The sequence below is a fragment of the Eurypyga helias genome, unplaced genomic scaffold (genome assembly GCF_000690775.1).
Source record: "Eurypyga helias isolate BGI_N326 unplaced genomic scaffold, ASM69077v1 scaffold2857, whole genome shotgun sequence".
Taxonomy (NCBI): Eukaryota; Metazoa; Chordata; class Aves; order Eurypygiformes; family Eurypygidae; genus Eurypyga; species Eurypyga helias.
In genome coordinates, this window is record NW_010260955.1 from 7,830 (window position 1) to 28,108 (window position 20,279).

Sequence of the window (20,279 nt, forward strand, 5' to 3'; positions counted from 1 at the left end):
CTTAACAAAATTGATTTTCCTGCATTTTGGCGGTGTGTATACATAAATGTACTTACTTGAGGGGAGGACATGATATGCAGGTGTCGCTTACTGCATGTATAGAGTAATTTGTATTCATTAATTCAGTTTTATAATTGTACATGATCTTTCTGTAGAGTAGCTGTTTTATGATCTACCGCTGTTGATGTAGACATGAGTAGATTTAGCTTACTGTGTTCATGTTTATTACCTGAAGAGATGGACTTAAAAGTATTCGCCTATCCTTGTATACCACTCATTTTTACTGGTAGTGCTCTGGGGTACAGGGCTTTGAATGTTACTGGTTCTACCTACTCAACAATTTTTTATTATTAGTTTTAAGTTGGCCCATAAGAATATTGATCTCTATGTCTCTGGAAGGGAATACAAGGTTCTAATTTAGGACTGTTCTCTGTAAAGACTTTTTTTCCTTACAGGCAACTTCTCCAACAGTGGTTGTAAGATAGCTTTTGGAAATACAGAAGAGCTTTTGAATTGTAGGAGTAGCCCAAGAATTTTATGTACTGTGCCTCTTCCCCAGTGGGCAGCAGAGAAAATTCTTTCTGTCCTTTACTTCTGTTGTAATGAGCTTTATGAACTGACATGCTCTTGGTTATGTTGGCTGGAACTCAATCCACTTTTTTTCCATACCCCAAACTTTGGGAGCTCTGGTCTGACCACAGGCCTTCTTCCTTATGCTCCTAAGTAATGGAAGGCTCTCAATTAGAATATAAGATTTAAGTCTTAAGTATCATCCTAGTGTTGCCTTTATCTGAGCTCACTTACATGCTTCTGATATTGGCAAGATGATTTTGGTACTATGTTCCCCTATTAGAATAAATAAAGCTATATAAGATAAAATACATACATTTCATTGCTACTGTCTTCATTTCAATACAAGCACTTAAATTAGCTGAGGTTAATACATACAGAAGCCAGAACAAATAAAAATTGAATTGGTCTAGAACTTTATGATGTGCTTTATATAATCTGTCTTAAAAAAGTACATGAAATGTGGTCACTCGTGATCATTACTCATATTGCATTAGTGGCTCTAAGTTAGGTATGCCTGCCAGCTAATCAGTTCCTGCACATACCTGTGTTCCTGCATTCCAGTTACTCATACTGCATTAGTGGCTCTATTAAGTTAGGTATGCCTGCCAGCTAATCAGTTCCTGCACATACCTGTGTTCCTGCATTCCAGTAGGTGTGTGTACTCAGACATACAAAAATCTGGTTTTGATTGAAATGTCTTTCCAATCTGGCGATACATGTATAAAGAGAAATTGAGGGAAGGGGTATCAAGGACACATTATCGTTTAAACAAAATCTTATTAGGAGGATGTTTATGTAAATGAATATCAGAACACTGGGGTTTATGTTTCAAAACATGCATGAACTGGAAAAAATCCAAAGTTGCTAAACTTGGCATAAATGAATGTCAGGGTTGTATGTATACTGTGTTTGAAGGAAATAAGTGATCATACATAGTAAATTATTTACATATTTTTGAATTATCCCCTAATTCAGTCAAGAACAGCTCTGGGAAAAGTGTTATAAATGCTGTGTGCTTTTTACAATTATAGTTAAACTGATCATTAGTTACACAGTATTATTCCAGTGAGGGGAAGGAGTCAGCAGGTGGGTGAATATGATCTAAACTTTTCACTGATTTGTATATTATCATCTTGGCATATGCTGTTTAAGGATCAACCTTTTCCTCACAACAGTAAGGATACTAAATAGTGGCTACAGAACACCCTCCTCACCAACCTAACAAAAATTTTATACTTCTGTGAAAGAAAACTTGTGTTACTACTTAGTGATAGCGGCGCTGCAGCTGACATACTGATCGGCTGTTTGGATTTTGTGTTGGGGGGGAGGAATTTGTAACTTGTCTGCATAGCTGATTTTGGCTAACTTCTTCCTTTGTAAATACTTTGGTTTTTTAATGTAGTTAATGGAGGAGGTGGTATGTGGATTTTCCTGTGATGGGGTCTTTGTTCTTCTACCTTTTTTTGTAATATAAGGGAATTTATACAGCATGTCTTGAATTCTAATCTGCTTTTCAAAGGAATGTGCTTTGGGTCAGTAAGTCTGGCTTTGATTCTTGTTTCAGTAACTTCTTCCTGCTTCTTAATTTATAAGTGAAAGTTATTTACCGAAAGTTGTGTGAACTGTGGCATATGAACTTAACTACTGATTTGGTCAGCTTAGTATTTGTATGGAATAACACCCAGCAAAAGGGTGTGCAATGTCTGTTTGCTGTTGAAAAGTGGTGTATAACTAGCAGGCGTCCTTACTGCTTGAAAAAAATTTTCAGTGGCAGACTGGTATGAATGAAGTTGATTGAGTGGATATGTGTTTGTGATGGGAGGGGGAAAATAACCTTAACGCTTGCCAGTAGCCTCTAGCGAGGCAAGTGGGGAACTGAAGGAGCACAGAGACCATGATCCGTTTTCTTGGCAGTCAGATAGCAAAATTTTCAGTGGCAGACTGGTATGAATGAAGTTGATTGTTTGAGTGGATGTGTGTTTGTGATGGGAGGGGGAAAATAACCTTACGCTTGCCAGTAGCCTCTAGTGAGGCAAGTGGGGAACTGAAGGAGCACAGAGACCATGATCCGTTTTCTTGGAAGTAAGATAGCTACAGGGATGGGGACTTCTGTAAAACTTTGCGTTGCCGCTTCCCTGCGTTCTTACTTTAGTGTATGTTCTTCAGTCTGGTCTGAATATTTGAACCAGTCTCCTTTTTGAAACAAAAAACAGGGGTTTAACCTTATGGGTAGGTACTTGAAGAGCTTCAGCCTAGATCCTAAATAAATATTTGGCAACTTTGTGGTGTTCTGTTGATTGGAGCAATAGGCTTTGCGTCTGACTTGTGTGGAGCTGGATCATGATGATTTAGGTGGGTTTTTCATGATAAAACAAGATGGAATACTCTTTTGCCATTTTTGTGGGGGAATGATCCAGTGTTGTGTGGTATGATACAACTTTTTTTTCTTGCTTCCTGATAAGAATGTTGTTGAAATGCAGTAAACTTCCTTTTCTGTGCTTGACCAAAGACTGGAGGCTGTGTAAAAATAGCAGGATTTGAGATATTCTCTCTGCCTAAAGGGGAGGGTTGTCTGCCTCTGGTAGCTGGGATTCTCCCAGTGACCTCTTGAACTGTTCATTGGAGGAGAAGCTTTTCAGATACCTGTTTCAGAAAGACAAGTAATTCCAGTAATCGCTTGTATCTGTATCCATATCCCACCAATCTATAACATTAGTTTTCCTCTAAATGGAGATGGAGTTGCTCCTTCTGAGAGATAAAACACAGCCTTGGTTTTACTTGACAACGTATGTTTTCCAGTAGAAGCAAAGGAGGAGTGCCATCTGAAAGTGTCATCATAGCTGAGGTGCAGAGATTTTTAGGTATAGACTATAAAAAGTTCTCTGAGACTGAAATATGTGTAAGGCTCTCTTTCGTTCTTAAAACCTTCAGAGAATGCATGCCAATTCAGGGGGAAAAAAAATCATTCTGTAAGAAGACTCTATCTAAAACACGTATGTGCAAGTACCAGGCCCCGCTTCACCTGTTTATTGAAGGGGAATGTGTTGTCTTTTCTGCTCCCAGTCAACTTCTAGACCTAGAATATCCAGCTCGGAGAGAGAGCCACAGGGCAAGGCTAGGTTGCCCATCTTCTAGCACCCTACCAAAAACCAAACCTGGGTAAGCTGGTGAAGTCCCTGCTGTGAAAGAAAATCACCAACCCTTCTCAGGATCAAAAGATACCACTTCAATGGTAAGTGACAAGAACCCTAGTACTACTTCTGGGATAACTGTTACGGGTGAAACTTCTTCCTGAAGTCCTGTAGTACGTTTTGTTGCTGTTAAATGGTAAATTTAATGTTGCAACAGGATATTTGTCTTCATCGAAATTCAGGGCTCTTGTAGGATTCTGAAGGTTCACTTTCTTGTCATTAAAGCAGATAGGAAATGAAGTTCCATATATACTCAAGGAAAATAAAGCTCCTTCAGTGTGTGAATGATTGCAGCAAAAAGCTAAGCAGGAGAAGCAAACTGTCTCCAAAACTCAGTGGTTGCTTTCTCAGTCTAAATCTTACTGATAATTTATGTCTTCGTTGCAAGTAGTGTAAATGATGATTTTAGTGGTGAATGCATTTTTGTTGAGGTAAACCTAACCAGAACAAAAAAAACTGCAAGAATTCCCATGGCATTCTTTGATGCCAGAGGTTGTGTTAAACAGAAAGGAAAAGAAAATAGGCTTTTGGAATATCCCTTTTACTTTTAGAGATATTACTATTTCTAATTCTACACCTCATAAAACAGAAGGCTTCAGAAATGACAATTGAATCTGCTGTTATCTAGGAAGGAACTAAACCTGCATTTCTAAAGTATTTGATAGTTGCAGTAATATATATTCTCGCCCTCTCAGAACGATGTATAAAATGTCTTTTAGAAATATACACATCCCATAGTGGACACTACCTTTCTTTGGAAATCTCTCATTGCTACAAGTTTTGATAGCATTTAGAACATTAGTTACATTAAAGCAAGTGAGGACAATGCTCAGTGCAGGTTTCCTATAAAATTTGTTGCTCACAGAAGCCTGCAGTGTAAAATATGACAATTTCAACAAACCATTTTTGTGCTTCAATAAAAAAAGAAAGCAAATGGCTCTTCTGTTTCTGTAAACAGATCATTTGTTTTGCAGGTTTGTAGCCATGGATGTACTGGGACTCTGACAATAAACAAAAGTGACAGATTTTTTTCTTGCCTCCCTATTTCTGTCCACCTTTCTTAAAATTCACCAGAGTATTCCTTTAATATAATTCTTCATTTTACCACCAAAGCTTAGATATATAATGAATACACATAAGGAAGTTCAACAGTGGATTACAAAATTTAAAGGGAAAGTGAGATTAGCTGAAAACATTTTTAAGACCCAGTGTAGAAATTTTTCTTCAGAAACAATGGAGTAATGTGTTTTAGTCCAGTTCAGTGAAACTGATGAGAATATCAGAAATGCTAAACAAGATAGCTGAGGTTATATTGTAGAAGAACCAATACAATTTTATTCAAAAATGGAGGTGACAAAATACAGGTAGAGTAGGGATACAGATTTCTCAATTATGTCCTACAATATTGCCTGGAACCTGAAAAAATGCTGAAGGCAAAATGACTGAGTAGAAATTTTACCAGCATCACTTTTGGTTATTACTCTAATGCTGATGAAAATTCCTGCCATTCTGATTGGATGTAAGGGACTTACACGTTGTCATTGTTTTCAAAGATTGCATATTTTTGTTTGTTCTAATGCTTGTAGTCTACATGCAGAAGGTCTCACAAATAACAGTAATACTAATAAGGTAGAATGTGTGTAACATTTCAAGAAAACATAGTAGTAATCTGTGACTATGAATTTATACATGACCCAAGGATTAATTCAAAGAGCTTGAAAAAAATGCTTAAGCAAGATGGAATGAACAATAGAGGAAAGAACTTTATATCTTGCCCTGCTATTGTCCAACTTAGTAGGAAGAGATTTAACACTCTAAAATTACTTTCTCATATTAATTGATGAATGTTTTAAGTTTCTTAGTTAATGACTTAAGTAGACATCACTGACAGGAACATAAGAAGCATTTACTGAGAAACAAATGGGAAATTTTTTTCCTGTAATATCTAGGAAATACCTTTACATTTTTGATTTGTTACTAATTCTAAAGCAGTTTTGCAGTTGAGGCATGCTAATGAGGCACAGAAATTGGAAAGTATTTTATTATTCTGTTGCATGTGCCATGTTGTATCACACAAAGCCATATGATTATTGACCTTCATCTGTGGTTTTTAAAGAAGATAAGTTCTATTGCCAGTTTAAAACCTGAAAAATTTACATGATTTGAAAGCTTCTTCAGGGTTTCTTTCAGTGAATGCATTAGTGTTTAAAGAGGTTCTGGGAGTACTAGCAGTAAGATTACTGATTTAAGAAATTCTTTTCTGATAGGAGAAGCTCTTAGAGTGTTGTCATGTTAATGCAAGTGGACAAAGGGGCCAGAACTTCCTACATTATGTGTAGCTTTTCAGTCTGTCTTAAAATAACCACAGGAAACACTTATTTTTCAGATGCTATAGCTGTGTTTTAAAAAGATAGGCCAATGTTGTGTTGGTGAAGAGTAAGAAACTTATTCTAAACTAAGCTGCTAGAATAGATTTATTATTTTCTTTCCTTTCTTCCATAATCCTGAGGAGTCCTGTTGCTGAAAATATGGTCAGCAGTGTAGTAGAATTAGGGCAGCAGTATGTTAGTATAGGACTAAAGTGTTATTTCCTTGTCACAGTAGCAAAAATAGTTTAATGTTTTGTCATAGGTTTTCAGACTACACATTTTGCAGATTCATTTCGAAGTCAGGTTACTGTGTTTGATACAAAGCTAATTTCATGAGTTCATGTACTGGATTTACTGTTCTGTTTCAGAATATGCATTAAAATAAAACGGGTTTTTTTCCACGAAGAGTTACGCATAAAACTTACCTTGGAATGCTTTCGAACTCTTTGTGCCAACTTAGTGTCCCTGTAGTTCAAATGGCAAGTGTTAACAACTTGCCAACCTTTTCTTACCCAGCGTTGAAGTGTAGTCCTTTGTGCCCTGAATTTAGATGTATTTTATTAGAGGGGAATTACTTGGAGCAACTTGATGGTACTAAAGGACTTTGCAAACTTCTTGGAGGGTTTGAGTTATCAGTCTAAATGAAATGAGTGGATGGGAAAACAGTATACTAAATTAATACTGAAATGTGTTTTCTTCCTGTAAGGGCTGTGAGCAGCAAGCTGAAATAAGAGTGTGGATAGTAAATACAGGGATAGGTAGAAGTGTATTGTTAGATGATATCCTAGCATGAGTATATTAGTGGAGGGGTGTAAAATGTAGCTGGAGTGGTGCTGGTTTTAAGAACTACTTTTTTTTTTTCCTTGGCAAAAACCAGGTGTAAGTAGTTTAAGTGGTTCCTCAGTATTGCTTTTTTTTAAGCATCTTGTAACATGTGCTGTTTCCTTCAAACATAAGCTTATGGATGTTGCAAGCTGGTTTTCCTTCAGATGACTTGATGTTTTTTTTCTCCCCAATTGTATTGATCTTGTACATATACTTGATTGTTCAAAAAGGAACAGCTCTTTCTCTTTTAAAAAAAGACAGTTCATGCCTACTTATACCTAGTTTCATCTTCAAGAGACATCAGGATAACATCCTGTGTTCACAAAGGTTGTATAGATAGAAGAGCTTGGCCCAATAAGCATCCTGTACATCTTCAGAGTTGGAAGTAATTAAAGGGTAGGTCCTGTGGGTGGTGGGTGTTATGGTAGGGTCAGCCAATGAATCCCTTTGTAAGTAAATAAAAAACAAACAAACAAAACCACCCTGCTGTTAGGATAGGTTGTACTATGCTCTCATTTATTATTAATATCTTACTATCACACATACACTAGATTGGTGGATATGGATACAAGAGCAACAAACTCTAGTTCTTTGCAATAAATGTTCATTTTATTACAATAGTAATACTTAATTGTGTTTATCTATGGGGAATCTTACTTAAAAGAACATGGGCAGTAGGAATCTGTTACTTGATAATTTCTTAAAGTTGCTGCAGCAAAGATAGAAATGCACTTTAAATTCTGCAGAAATTGAGCTGTAACAAAAGTACTGTGGCTGTGTTTAGGATGAACTTGAGATGCCCATCCATGAGGGATAGGTTCCAAAAGTGCAAAAGATGGAAGGGCAGAATCAGGTCAACAGATGTTTTATGTGCTTGAAACTGCCTGATTATTTTGGGCCATTGCAAAACATGATCTCTGTGTCCTTAAATTTATACTATGGCAAGTGCTCGTTTAAACCGAGGTTTTTCTCTTGCTGTGTGACCTATAATGGGAACTCTTCTTTCTGTTGTCTATTGGTTCTCTTGTAATCAAGGTACCAGATTCAACTGAAGAGCCTAATGTGATTAAAACTTCTCTATATTGTTCCTGCACTTTATTTTTGCCTTTTTTTGGCATCTGATGTATGAAATAACATAAGAGGGATTTTTGTTACCTATATAATTCTCTATAAGGCCACCCTGACTGTTTTGGTAGAGGTGAATCAATAGTCAGTAATACTTGGCATTTCTTAGTTTCATTTCAACTCAGTAATTAAAAAGATTTAAGTGAAATATGCCTGATCTTGATAGGTAGCTTCTGTGATCGTCAATACTGCATGTTACAGCAACAAACCATTTATTTTCAGTGATGCCATTAATTTGAGAAATGATAGCTCAATGTAACACAGAAGGAAATTGAATATCTATCTGGTTTGATATCCTAAATGCAATAGGAATGAAATCAACTTGTCACTATATCCAACAGTTAGGAGTAAATGAATTTGTGTTTGATTAGATCAAGTTCCATTGTAAAATGATGTGGTTGATGCTGCTTTCATACTGTAAGACTGACAGGCTTGTGATGCTGTTAACAGATATTTTTAATATTGATTACTCCCTTGTAATTGCAGAAACTTTGTATTTACATTTTAGATCATGCCCGGGTCAACTGATGGAGTCTTTTATGCTTCAGTAAAACTGAACTTAACTTTGATTATTTTGATATTTATTTGAGCAAGTTAGTAACAAAAATGCTCTAAATTACACTTTAGTCTCTGTTGGAAGGTCATCACAAATTACTGGATTAAATAAATACAAGAAAATGGTACTTGCGTTTGTCAACTCTTTCTGATTCAGAGGTGAATATATCTTTTCATGAAAATAGCATTAGCTGAAGATTCACGGAGCAAGGAAAGAGTCTTATTGTGCCACTGGCAAGGTTTACTTTACATGGGAGTGTGGAGGAGTAAGGTTGACTGTTGTACAACACATAACTAGGTTTGAAAAGTCTAATTCTCTACTAAGTATGAACTCTGTATGCCTTTTATTCCTGGTATTTTGTGACTGTTTGTACCGTAACACATGAGGCAGTTGGTTCTGTGGGTAGCACAAATGAAGACAGTTGGCTTTTTAACTTGCATCTTTTGATGACTGGACACTGGTTTTTAAAACTTTTTCCTCCAGTTCCTTCTACCTACTTTAATTTAGCTTTCTGGGTAACAGGAAGGTACACATGGCAATTCTTGAACTGCCTATGTTCCAGTGGGCAGCCAGTATACCAGTGCAGGCCAGTTGGGTGCTACCATTGCATGGCCAGGTGAGCTGAGTAGACCCCCTTGTTTTTCATCTGATAAAGACTAAAGAGATGCATTCAGGAGTGACAGGCACCCTAGTCCATACAGTGTTTGCTGTGGGTAATTAGTCCTTCAGGAAATGCCTGCTGTTGACAAATTGGGTTGAAACCAGTTGAAGCTGTGTGGGGGAAGATGGTATTTTTTTTAAGTAAACAGGCCACCAAATAACTGTCTGTTTTGGTCATAAGCCTCGTGTCTCCACAAAACTGTCCTAGTAATGTGGAACACAGTCCAGCCAACATAAAGTGCCTATAGACAGAGTTGGTCTCCACTGCTTAGCCCATCTCATTCTTTCATGTGTAATAGGAAGTTGCCTCTTCATTTGTGCTCTTTGCCCTTCTGGTTTCAAGCTGTGGAGTTAAATGAGAATTCTTTTTAGTTTTGTAAAGACCACTGTGGATTTTCATTTACAGTTCATGTATAGAATCACAGAATGGTTTGGGTTGGAAGGGACCTTAAAGATTATCCAGTTCCAACCCCCTGCCATGGGCAGGGACACCTTCCACTAGACCAGGTTGCTCAAAGCCTCATCCAGCCTGGCCTTGAACACTTCCAGGGATGGGGCATCCACAGCTTCTCTGGGCAACCTGTTCCAGTGCCTCACCACCCTCTCTGGGAAGAACTTCTTTCTTCCATCTAATCTAAATATACCCACTTTCAATTTAAACCTATTAAAGTATTTTGTGTCTGGGGAATGTTTTGTGGGGTTTTGTTTTGTTTTCTGTTTTGCTTCCTTGGAGTTTGGTGTTCCTGGTTTTGTATTAAGAGGGTTGAAAAGTGTCTTCATGGGCCTTAAGGTTTCTAGTACAGGAAGCAGTTTAGAAGTATCTGGTAATAAATTTTCCGGCTTTTAGAGGAGCATTCTGAGATCAGAAGAAGTTGTAAAATTTGCTAAATTAGGCAGGCTGACTGTCTTCATTTTTCTAAAACTAACCATCTAAATTTCTAAAACTGCATTTTGGAGAAGTATTGCATTCTCTCTTTCTCCCTCTCCCTCTCCCACCCAAAAAAAAAACTTTCTCTTGTACTTTTGAATCCCACAAAGGTACTTTGTTCAAACCTTCAAATTTAAATTGATGTGGTGATGCTTGACCTGAACTGTAGGCAAACTGAAGTTAAAACTAGAGTATGAACTGCCTGACTTTCAGTGAACGTAGTAAAAGACATGATAGTCCAAGTGCTTATGAAGTGAGATTGCCTCTTCAGAAGAGCCTTGGGTTACATTTTCTTCCCAGTCTTCAACTTGCCTAATGTATTTTTACATCTATCTTTGTTAATCTGAAATTATTTCCACCACAGTTCAGGCTGGGCTAGGTGCCCAGTTGTGTGTAACTAGGCAGTCATACCCTGCTTACCCTCCATCTCCCTTTTATCTTTTTAATCAACCAATATTGGTAGTAACTTTTTTTTTTCCTCTGGGTAAGAAAACAACATCATGGACTATTGGCCACATACAGCATGACAGCTGTGCAGTAGTTGGTAAAGGATTCTGGGGTCTGTTTGTGACTAGTCAGAGAAGGAAGCATTACATTGTTTTCAGCATCAAGCATCCCATTTGGGGGAAAAAAGTACATACTTCAAGCAAAAACTTCAGTTTAATAGAATTCTAGTTTGTTAATGGCAGTGCTGTAGATAGGAAAGTCAGCCAAGCCTCCCAAGCAGCATCCCTAAGCAGTGGATGCTGCCAAGCCTCAGTCAGACTGAAGGAATACTGATTCGAATGTTGTCAGGTGTTGTACTGGGATTTGCTACTGCTAGCCAAGTAAAAAAAAAAATACCCAACCCAAAATATTTTTCCTATGACGAGCAGCTGTAAAGTTCATAAAGTGGTTGCATGTATTTGAAGAATTTTTTTAGAAAAACTCATTCCTTCTGTATGAGGCTTGAGATGCATTAGAATTTAATGCTGCCAGATGAAGTTTATAAACTGTTTCATTCCACAACAAGGTATTAGGTTGTACTTAATATTTTTTTTTTAAGAAAACAAGCAATCCTTTCACAAGCAACTGTGTGACCTCTCTTCTTAATTTCAAAGTTCTTGGGGAAAAGGTAGAGTTATTTGCTGAAGGAATGCTTTTATAAAAAGGTAAATTACATTTATTACGGCATTAACAGCTGAAGAAGTTAGGTGCTGCAGATATTTGTAAAATATGTTGAAAATATCAGTATAATAGAGAATATTTGCAGCTTTGGCAATAAAGCTCATCCTCTACATCTTTCCTTCAATATTTTATGCAGTGACAGAGTACTTAGACCTTGCAACTTCTGTTACCAACTTAGGTCCACTTAAAAGCAGTTGTGTAACTTTCATTTGCTGATGAAAATTAAAACAGATACTTCTGCAATATTTTTTTTCTTGCTTGCTTTTGTGTGTGGTCAAAAAATGACACTTTTCCATGAAATTTCTCTTTTTGGGAAAAAGTAGATTGGGCTCAAGGTGGAAAATAGGGAGGTAGAGGGAAGTGAGTCTTCTAAAAGCCGAATTTTTTTAAAAAATAAGAGTCTGTTGGGAAATGAACTGTTTCAATATTTATTGAACAGCTTGGATATTGAACACTTGATCAATGTGCTCTTTTGAAGGCACTTCTGGTTATATGGCTTTTAGAAGACCTGCTTGCTTGCAGTTAGGAAGTTTGGTGTTGCTTTGAGGCCTTTTCTGTTTTGCGTAATACATAATTGCAACTGTTTATGAATTCTTCTTTGGTGGTCCCTGCTGTGGCAGGAAGATTCTTTTATTGAAGTCTGTATTATGGCAATACGACTTGGAAAAGTATGTCTGCTCATCTTTTTTCATTGCATAAGGAGATAAGAAAAATACTTTTCTGTTTTTATCTGGACTGGCTTTTCTTAACAATCCGAATTTGAAATGTGTCCCCTCTTTGTTTTTTGTCTTCCCCTTAGATTTGAGTTCTGTGAACCTGCCTTTGTGGTTGGTAATTGTTTGGAAATAGCTTCAGACAGTCATCAGTATGACCGGATTTACTGTGGAGCTGGAGTCCAGAAAGACCATGAAAACTACATGAAAATTTTATTGAAAGTTGGAGGCATTTTAGTAATGCCTATAGAAGATCAGGTGACTTAGCGACAATTTCCCCTTTTTATCTTTTAGTATGAGAAATATGTTAATTAAAGGAATGGTTTTAAATGTATATTTGACTAAGTTAATGTTCAACTAATGATACCTTGATTTCAGTGTATTGCTGCAGTTAATTAAATATTAGCCCTTTTAATGAAGTTTTGAACTTTTTACCTTAAACTTGTAGGAAAGCGTCAGTATCCTCCTTTGAACAAATTCTGTGGTAAAACTGTCTTCAGTGAAACTAAACTCCGTTCGTAGTATTTCCAGTGTATTATACCAGTCCCAGAACTGCTTTGAGATCTCCCTGCTACACAGACATTGTCTGTCAGTACTTAAAAACAAAAAAACCACTCTTCTCTAAACCAAAACAAATATGAAATAGCTGTGATTAGTGGGACATCGTAATGGGAGGAAAAAAGTGAAGGAAAAAATATGACTGACTTCCAGCAGTTTTGGGTTTTGCTTTTCCATGTTAGATTAGACGTTTTTCAGACAGGTATATTATTTTAATAATACTTCGCACTTTTATCACTTTTCATCCTTAGATCTCAAAAGGCTTTACAAAGGTAAGTATTATTCTCCCTGTTTTACTAATAGGGAAATTGAAAGACATTGTGATCTGAGTTGATGTCCTCCTAAATACAGATAATTGCTAGAATGCTTGATGATAAACATGCTAGTTACTTTATCTTCCAAAAAGAATTGCCACATTATGTATCTTCTTAAAATACCAAAGTGATGTAAACATAGCCTGCATGATTCAGTCAGTATTTATTAAACTAAGATTGTCAGTTGAAACTGGAATCTAACCTGAAAGTTGACGTAGTTTGAAGCAAAATTAAAAGTCAGTATTTCTACCTTCTATACCAATTGTTAGGGGGCTAGACCATGTAAAGTATAAGGAGGAACTGAAAGATGGGTGTCAGTGTAGCCTGCAGAGGAACACCTAGGGGAACATTTCATTCCTGACTTGGTTTCCTAAAGGGGTGGAGAATTTGCCTAGCAGACGGGAATCCAGTTCTCACTAGCGCACAGCAGACTGAAAGGAGAATGTTACTAATGGTGGCAAGAGGGCATTCTGCCTGCATATGAGAAATTATTTTCCGTATAACAAGAGTAGTTCAGCACTACAGCAGGTTGGGGAATCTCAGTCCTAGGAGACTTTCACTTCATTGGAAAAGCTTCTGAGTTGCCCAGTTAACTTTGAAGTTGTCTTGTTCAAGCAGGAAGTAGGACTCCAGAGATTGTTTCAGATCTAAAATATTCTCTGATTTTTTTGAGAAACCAGGAAAAGCAAAACTTACTTTGGGCCTTAATTTTCCATCTGTACCTCTTCCCATTGCCAAAGAGCCTTATTCAGTACTCTAGTGACCAAGTAATGTTTCAAGGAATGTGAAAGTCCTTTCTGTTCATAAAACAGCCTGTATAAATGAATTTTGAAGCGAGGTGTGTTTGAACACCAATCTGAATAGTACTGAGTATGACAGAACTGTAACCACCGATTCATTCTGTTTTTATGCAGCTAACACAAATCTTGAGAACAGGACAGAACACATGGGAAAGTAAAAATATCCTTGCTGTTTCTTTTGCTCCACTAGTGCAGCCGAACAGAAACGACAATGGCAAACATGACACTGTGGGACTGCGTAAGTGTTGCTTGTGCTCACTCCCTTTTGGCTTGATGGGTTGTTACAGTGCCTGCTGGTGGTGGTCTGGAAGTTGGGGGACTATGCTATACAAACAGATGATAGAGAAGAGAAACATACCGTTCAGTAAAGCAGTAGCTCACTGATAACGTTTTTGTGCTTGTGACACATGTTCTGTGTTGCCAAACAATTAATGTCCTGAATTAAAAAGGTACAGTGTTTCCAGCTTATTTTCCCCGTTGTCTTTTCCTTTTAGGTTCAGCTTCTCTTTCTAGTGAGGTATAGATAAAATAACCTAATAAGAGGTCTGTCAGGAGTGCTAACATTCTGATGCTCTCCCAGAGAGAAATATTTCTTCTACCACTGAAATGGAAGGAACAGGTCTAAAGTACAACTGTGGTACTGCGGGATATTAATAGCTGAGCATGCTTGTGTCTGTTGGCAACTGATACGGGTCACGCCTAGTTGTTTTTTAGTAGTCATCGGGGCTGGCTTTCTAGCTGCAGTGCTTTGAATTAGGTTAGTGAGGGTATTTAGGAAGTCTCTGAATGTACCTCTGTTGCCAGGATGATAAGATAGCATGATAAGGGGAAGAGGAAAAACATGGCAGGGGTGTAGAGTTGAAATTACCTGTCAGGGTAGTTGCTGGGAGTAGAGTGATACACAGAGCTTCAGTAACATATGTGGGAATTTAAGTTAACACAACTGTGAACCTAGGATATAACAGCTGTCTCTCCTGTTTTGTGCTGTTTTACATATAACCAAAGGGAACTAGTCCTCCTGTCCTCCTCACATGTTGCTTACCTCCGTGCACGTTTTTTAATTGTGAAGCAGGTATAAACCTTTTAGGAGTCCAGTTACAGGTTGCATTGCCTGTAACTATTGATATGGCTGTTAATTTTTAGACTATATGTGAGCTTACCAAGAATAGTTCCTTATTATAGTTACCTTGATTTTTTTCGAAGTATAGATGATCCTTTCTCCTATGTTTTCAGTTCTTCTGCAAAAAGAACTCATTTTGATGGCTTGTCAAACTTCCTGATACTGCTGTGATTTTTATACAGTATGATTTCCTAGAAGATAGAAGAGGATTTTCAAATGTTGTCTATCACTGTTCCTGAATTCTCAGGATAAAAATAGGGCTGACCAATAGCATTCAGAACTTACTGTGGGAGTTCTTAAATCTCCTTCATACATATTAATCATTTCTGGGGAAAAAAAAAAACCAACAAAACACAAACACAACACACAAACAAAACAAAACAAAAAAACCCCCACCAAAAACCACACCCCTAAGATTAGATTAGGTCTGAAGTTTTCTAAACACTCATTTTCTTTATGCTATTTCTGTGTGTTTCTGGGATTGCAGTATGGAAGTACAGGACCTTTAGGTCTTGACTTCCTTTGAGTATGAATAGTGTGACCTGGGATGTAACTGTGAGGACCTTACTTTGTCTTTAAAGCTTTTAGGTGCTGTTGCCTTAAAAATCAAATAGGGTATAGTTAATCATAACTAGCACTACAAAATATGCTCATTTCATATTATCTTACTGATAAGAAAGCTGAGAGCTTACTGCTTTTACACCTTTTTCAGGATGCAGTTTCAAAGTTTTATTACATCCTCTTTTGACAGAGATAGAATCAAAAGAAAAAAATAATTATGAAGTCTCTCTTGCTTAGTTCTGTTTACAGGATGAGTACCTGCCATCCATTGCTTCAACATCATACTTCAACATCATACTCCTTGTGCTGGCATTTACAATGTTTTTAACCTGATCTTATAAATATGTTTTGAGTGATAAGGTAGGGTTTTGTTCTTGGATTTTGAGCTGATGTTATATTAAACAAATGAGGCTTAGTTGGTTTTGTGTGCATTTGGGTTTTTTTCTGTTGGCATTAGCTGAAGTCAGTATTACCAGTCAGAAAAATCCTTTCTGTCTCAAATATGAGTAATTAGCATGCAAGCGAAGTCAGTGTATGAAACAAGATTTTGTTGGAAATACATAGGGTTTTTTATAAGCTGAATGCTTAAGTGTATTTATCAAAATTACTACTTAATGAACTCTCTTGCTGCAGTCCCCATTAATTTGATGCTGCTTTTGTATAGGAACGGAAATGACAAACAAAGTCAAACAGGCTGCAGAGTTGTAGTTGGTGTACTTGTTTGGTTTTGTTTTCCTTGGAATTAGTCATCCATAGCTCATCTAGGACAGGCATCCACCAGCCCAGCAACAGTTACTCATCACTTCCCTGTCTGTCATTGGAAAATACGTGGCTTTCAGCTTTTTGTTAGTTGCTTTTTTTTTTTAAGGACCTCAGTAACTTTTCTGCTACAAAGATATGGGTGAATTACGTCATTGGTCAGCTGTGAAGTTGACATGGTCCTCCCTCATCAGTTGGGTTCGGTAGGAAGTAGGGAAAAGCATAGTGAGTAGATAAGAGAGGCAGAAGAAAAATGCATAATGTGACATAAGGATAGAAATTCTTGCCCAGCAGCAGGATCTCAAAACAGTGCCAGCAGTAGGTCCCAAGACTTGCCAAGTGCTAAAGGTGACAGTGTGTTGTATGTTTTCTTAAATTTATTTGAATAATCTGTTCATGCTTTTTACTTCTCTTGCACATCTGTCAAAAGACTTCTAATTTCTTGAACTGAGTGTTTTCTCTAAAAGATCTGAGTCCTTTACTTAAGTCTGTGAAATAGGAGAAGTCTTTCAGTAGGGACCATGCTACAGGGTTTGTCAAGGTGGCTTGATCTACCCTTGTTTCATTTCCATATTGTATCATGTACTAAAATTAGCAGTAGTTTTTGAACATTAGTCTTAACTGCCTTGAAGCTAATTCTGTTGCTGGAGGGAAATTTTACTTAGTGAGTATAACTTACTCTCTCTTTCCTTTTAGCTCCATGTGCCGTTCGGAATCTCCAGGACCTTGCTCGAATCTATATCAGACGCACCCTTAGAAACTTCATAAATGAGGAGATGAAAGCCAAGGGTATTGCTCAGAAGGCTCCTCCAAAAAGAAAACGGAGGAGGTGTCGTAGACGCAGGATTAACACCTATGTGTTTGTTGGTAATCAACTTATTCCTCAGCCTCTAGATAGTGAAGAAGATGAAAGAATGGAAGATGATAACAAGGAGGAGGAGGATAAAGATCACAGTGAGGCCTTGAAGCCGGAAGAGCCTCCTCGAAATCTGTTGAGAGAGAAAATTATGAGTCTACCATTACCTGAATCTTTAAAAGCATACTTGACCTATTACAGAGAGAAATAACTTGTTTTAAGTAGGAATAATGCCTCCTGATAGTTCCTTTATTCTTGAAAATGTAGCATTTATTAAGAAGTAGGTGGACAAATTTATTATTGGTCTTTCATCAAGACTGAAGTACAGCGATAAATTGTAACTTGTCTCTATCTTGTCTTTGCTACAAGGAAGACTTGCATTCAACAGTAGAATCCCTTTTTAAAAACTTATTTTTCTTTAAATTTTGAAAATACTGTTTTAACTCTGATAGAAATATATATATTCCATTATGCAGCACTAATCAATATTTTGCATGGTAAATCTTTTTTGATCCCTGACAGATTTGTATTGATAAAAGGATGAGTGAAGTTTTATATATGCTAAACAGTTGTTTAAACATGTGCATCTGACTTGATGAGCAATTTGTCTGTATTTATTATTATTAGGGGAACGTTTTAAACATGCAGACACTTATCCTCTAATGTCAGAATCAGGCCCTTTTAAAGTTTATTTTACTATGGCTTTGTTGCAATCATTATTACTATGTTGGTATAGATGTATTCCAACAACCTAAGTGCAATAAATGTATACAGACACTGAATGAGCTGGCTTTAATGAAACATGAAAACACAAGTTCTGAAATGTCAGGTGACCCTGCTTCTTCTGCATTTTTATTTTTTGCCAAAAGATCTTGCAAAATAACAGCTTCTCTCCAGAGCCTTAATGAAACATCATATTGAATAAGAAGCAAAGAAATGCTTACTTCAGCTCTGCTTATATTTAACTCCATTCTACACTTTCAGTATTTTTAACTAGAGGCACTTCCTCATTTGTGGGAAGTTTAGGACAGTACATCTTGTTTATTTCTACAGCTCACAGCATTGAGTCAAAAATGTTTGGTAATACAAGATTGTAATTTAGATATCATTCATCTGTATTTACTGCTTTTAAGTAGAGGTAGAATTTCAACAACGTTTAGTTTGTATTGCTTATTGGGATAGCTATAACAGTAGAAGTTAGAATTTGTTCAGCAAATGCACTTTAGTAAGTGAATTTCATACTTAACATGCATCTCCGAGAAGGTAGACTTGTGCTAGCCTATATTTTGTTTCTGAGCATGGCTCTTAACACAAAAATATTTATAAAATCATGCATCTTTTGGAAACCTAAGAGTAGCAGTGCAACTGTGGGGACCCACAATAGTGCTGATTAAAATTCTATGATTTTTTCCTCTTCTAGTTGTGAAGTTACTTGCAGTTCTCATTTTTAACTTGGTTTGCTTTTACTATCTTAATTTCTTCATTCTCTGTTGTAACATCACATGAGGAAAACACTGTTTATTTAGAACTTGGCATGATATGCATTAAAAGCCACAATCATTGGAAACATCTGCTTGTTGGACCCAGTAAAAAACATTCCTCTTATAAAATGTGTTGTGCAGGGTATTTTAATATTGGTAACTTTTTTTGGTGTAATAACAACAAAACAAAAAAATTACATCTTTCTAAAACAGTTAATGTTCCTAGTCCAGGTATTTATAACAGCCAATATTCACCTACTCTAACAGTCCAATATTGACTTCAAATATATAAGCGTTTTGTTGCATCTGAGAAAGAGGATAGTATATAATTCCATGACACTGACTCTTTATGGTGCATTTCATGCTGTAATCCCTTTTTTTAAGGTACATCACAGTAATGTTTCAAGTGGAACTTCATGAAGGCCTGTTGTACCAGCATGTGGAGTTACTTTCTGCAATATATTTACAGTGTAACTAAACAAAGCTATTTGAAATAAGTATTCTGATTTTATTTTAAAAGCAGGAAAAACTATAAGAAAGTTTTCCAAAATAATGATACAAATAAAGTAATTGTGATGCTTCAGCTGTAAGAATTGAACATAATCTTGTTTTAAATGGATTATTGACGGAGTTCTGAAATTTGAGATTTTTTTTTCTCTCCTTTTTGGGAATCTATATCCATAAGGTCAAGGCTATGAGATTACTAAATAGTACTTAAATACTTTAAGGACTTTTTACAGGATGCTTTTGGAGAATAAATTTCTGCATTCTTTCCCACCTGTATACTTGGAAAAATGGACAGCGGATGACTTGTCATGATTCTTCACTATGTAAGTTTTTTTTTTTGGAGTCACTGAAAGAAAATGTTTCTTCCATGTTTTATATGTGGATTTATTTTACACTCTTGAATTTATATTTACATAAATAAAAAAAGTAGAAATGCAAAATGAATTAAAATTTAATTTTTGCCATCTCAGTTGATGATGGGGACATTGTTGCAATAAAATGGGGTTTTTTTGCTGGTTTCTGCTTGCTTGAATTTCTGTCTTTCTGTGCAAGTATTTTCAGTTGTTTGAGAATTTAGATACCAGTTTGTTCATAGTTAGATAAGTAACTTTTTAGTAAAGGCTATTCTTGAATTTCAGAAACAGGGTAATACACCTTCTTGCTAAATTCTGAATTTTTGCAAAGGTCGGAAGATGAGATGTTTTTAATGACATGGGAAAGCTGGTTTGGGCCCAGTGCTACTTTTGAAGTACTCATGGAGAGTTTGTTTTGGAGAGCTCAGAAGCTATTCTTGACCTATATACTCAAGAACAGTTTCATGGGTTTTCTTTTCATCTAAATATTGATATTATGTTCACCCTGAACAGACTTAACTATCTAGGTCAAAATAAATAAGGAGAACTTTGAGGTAAGAATAGCAAGAGTGGTGAGCAACTAGGGAGTCATGCTTCCTCTTGAAACTCCCTCTTAATACAGCCTTACTTTGTGAGCAGTTAAAGGAAAAATACAAGGTGTGTAGGCTAAACTGTAACTGTGGTCACAAAAGGAGGATGTGATGAATTGGAACTTCCAAGGATTTTTTTCTTCTTTGCTCTGGAGGAGGACTTGATCCTGGAGGTTTTTAATCCCATGTAGTTGAGGAAAATCTGAAACCGTGGGAAACAGTTTTCATTGAAATGAACCTGAACACCTCTGTTCAGCTGAGCACTGTCTCGCT

At 36.6% G+C, this 20,279-nt stretch overlaps 1 protein-coding gene across 2 annotated transcripts in view; it reads left to right on the top strand.

The window, feature by feature from the left end:
* Positions 1 to 19,587, top strand: part of PCMTD1 (protein-L-isoaspartate (D-aspartate) O-methyltransferase domain containing 1) — a 24,776-nt gene extending 5,189 nt beyond the window's left edge. Inside the window, exons 3-5 of one of the 2 annotated variants that reach the window (XM_010155195.1) lie at positions 12,194 to 12,365; positions 13,894 to 14,017; positions 16,916 to 19,587. In XM_010155195.1, coding sequence (XP_010153497.1) covers positions 12,194 to 12,365; positions 13,894 to 14,017; positions 16,916 to 17,286 — 667 coding nt within the window. In that variant the 3' untranslated portion in view covers positions 17,287 to 19,587. The remainder of the gene's footprint in view (positions 1 to 12,193; positions 12,366 to 13,893; positions 14,018 to 16,915) is intronic. The other variant, XM_010155196.1, reaches the window with a different exon arrangement.
* Positions 19,588 to 20,279: the final 692 nt, after the last annotated feature.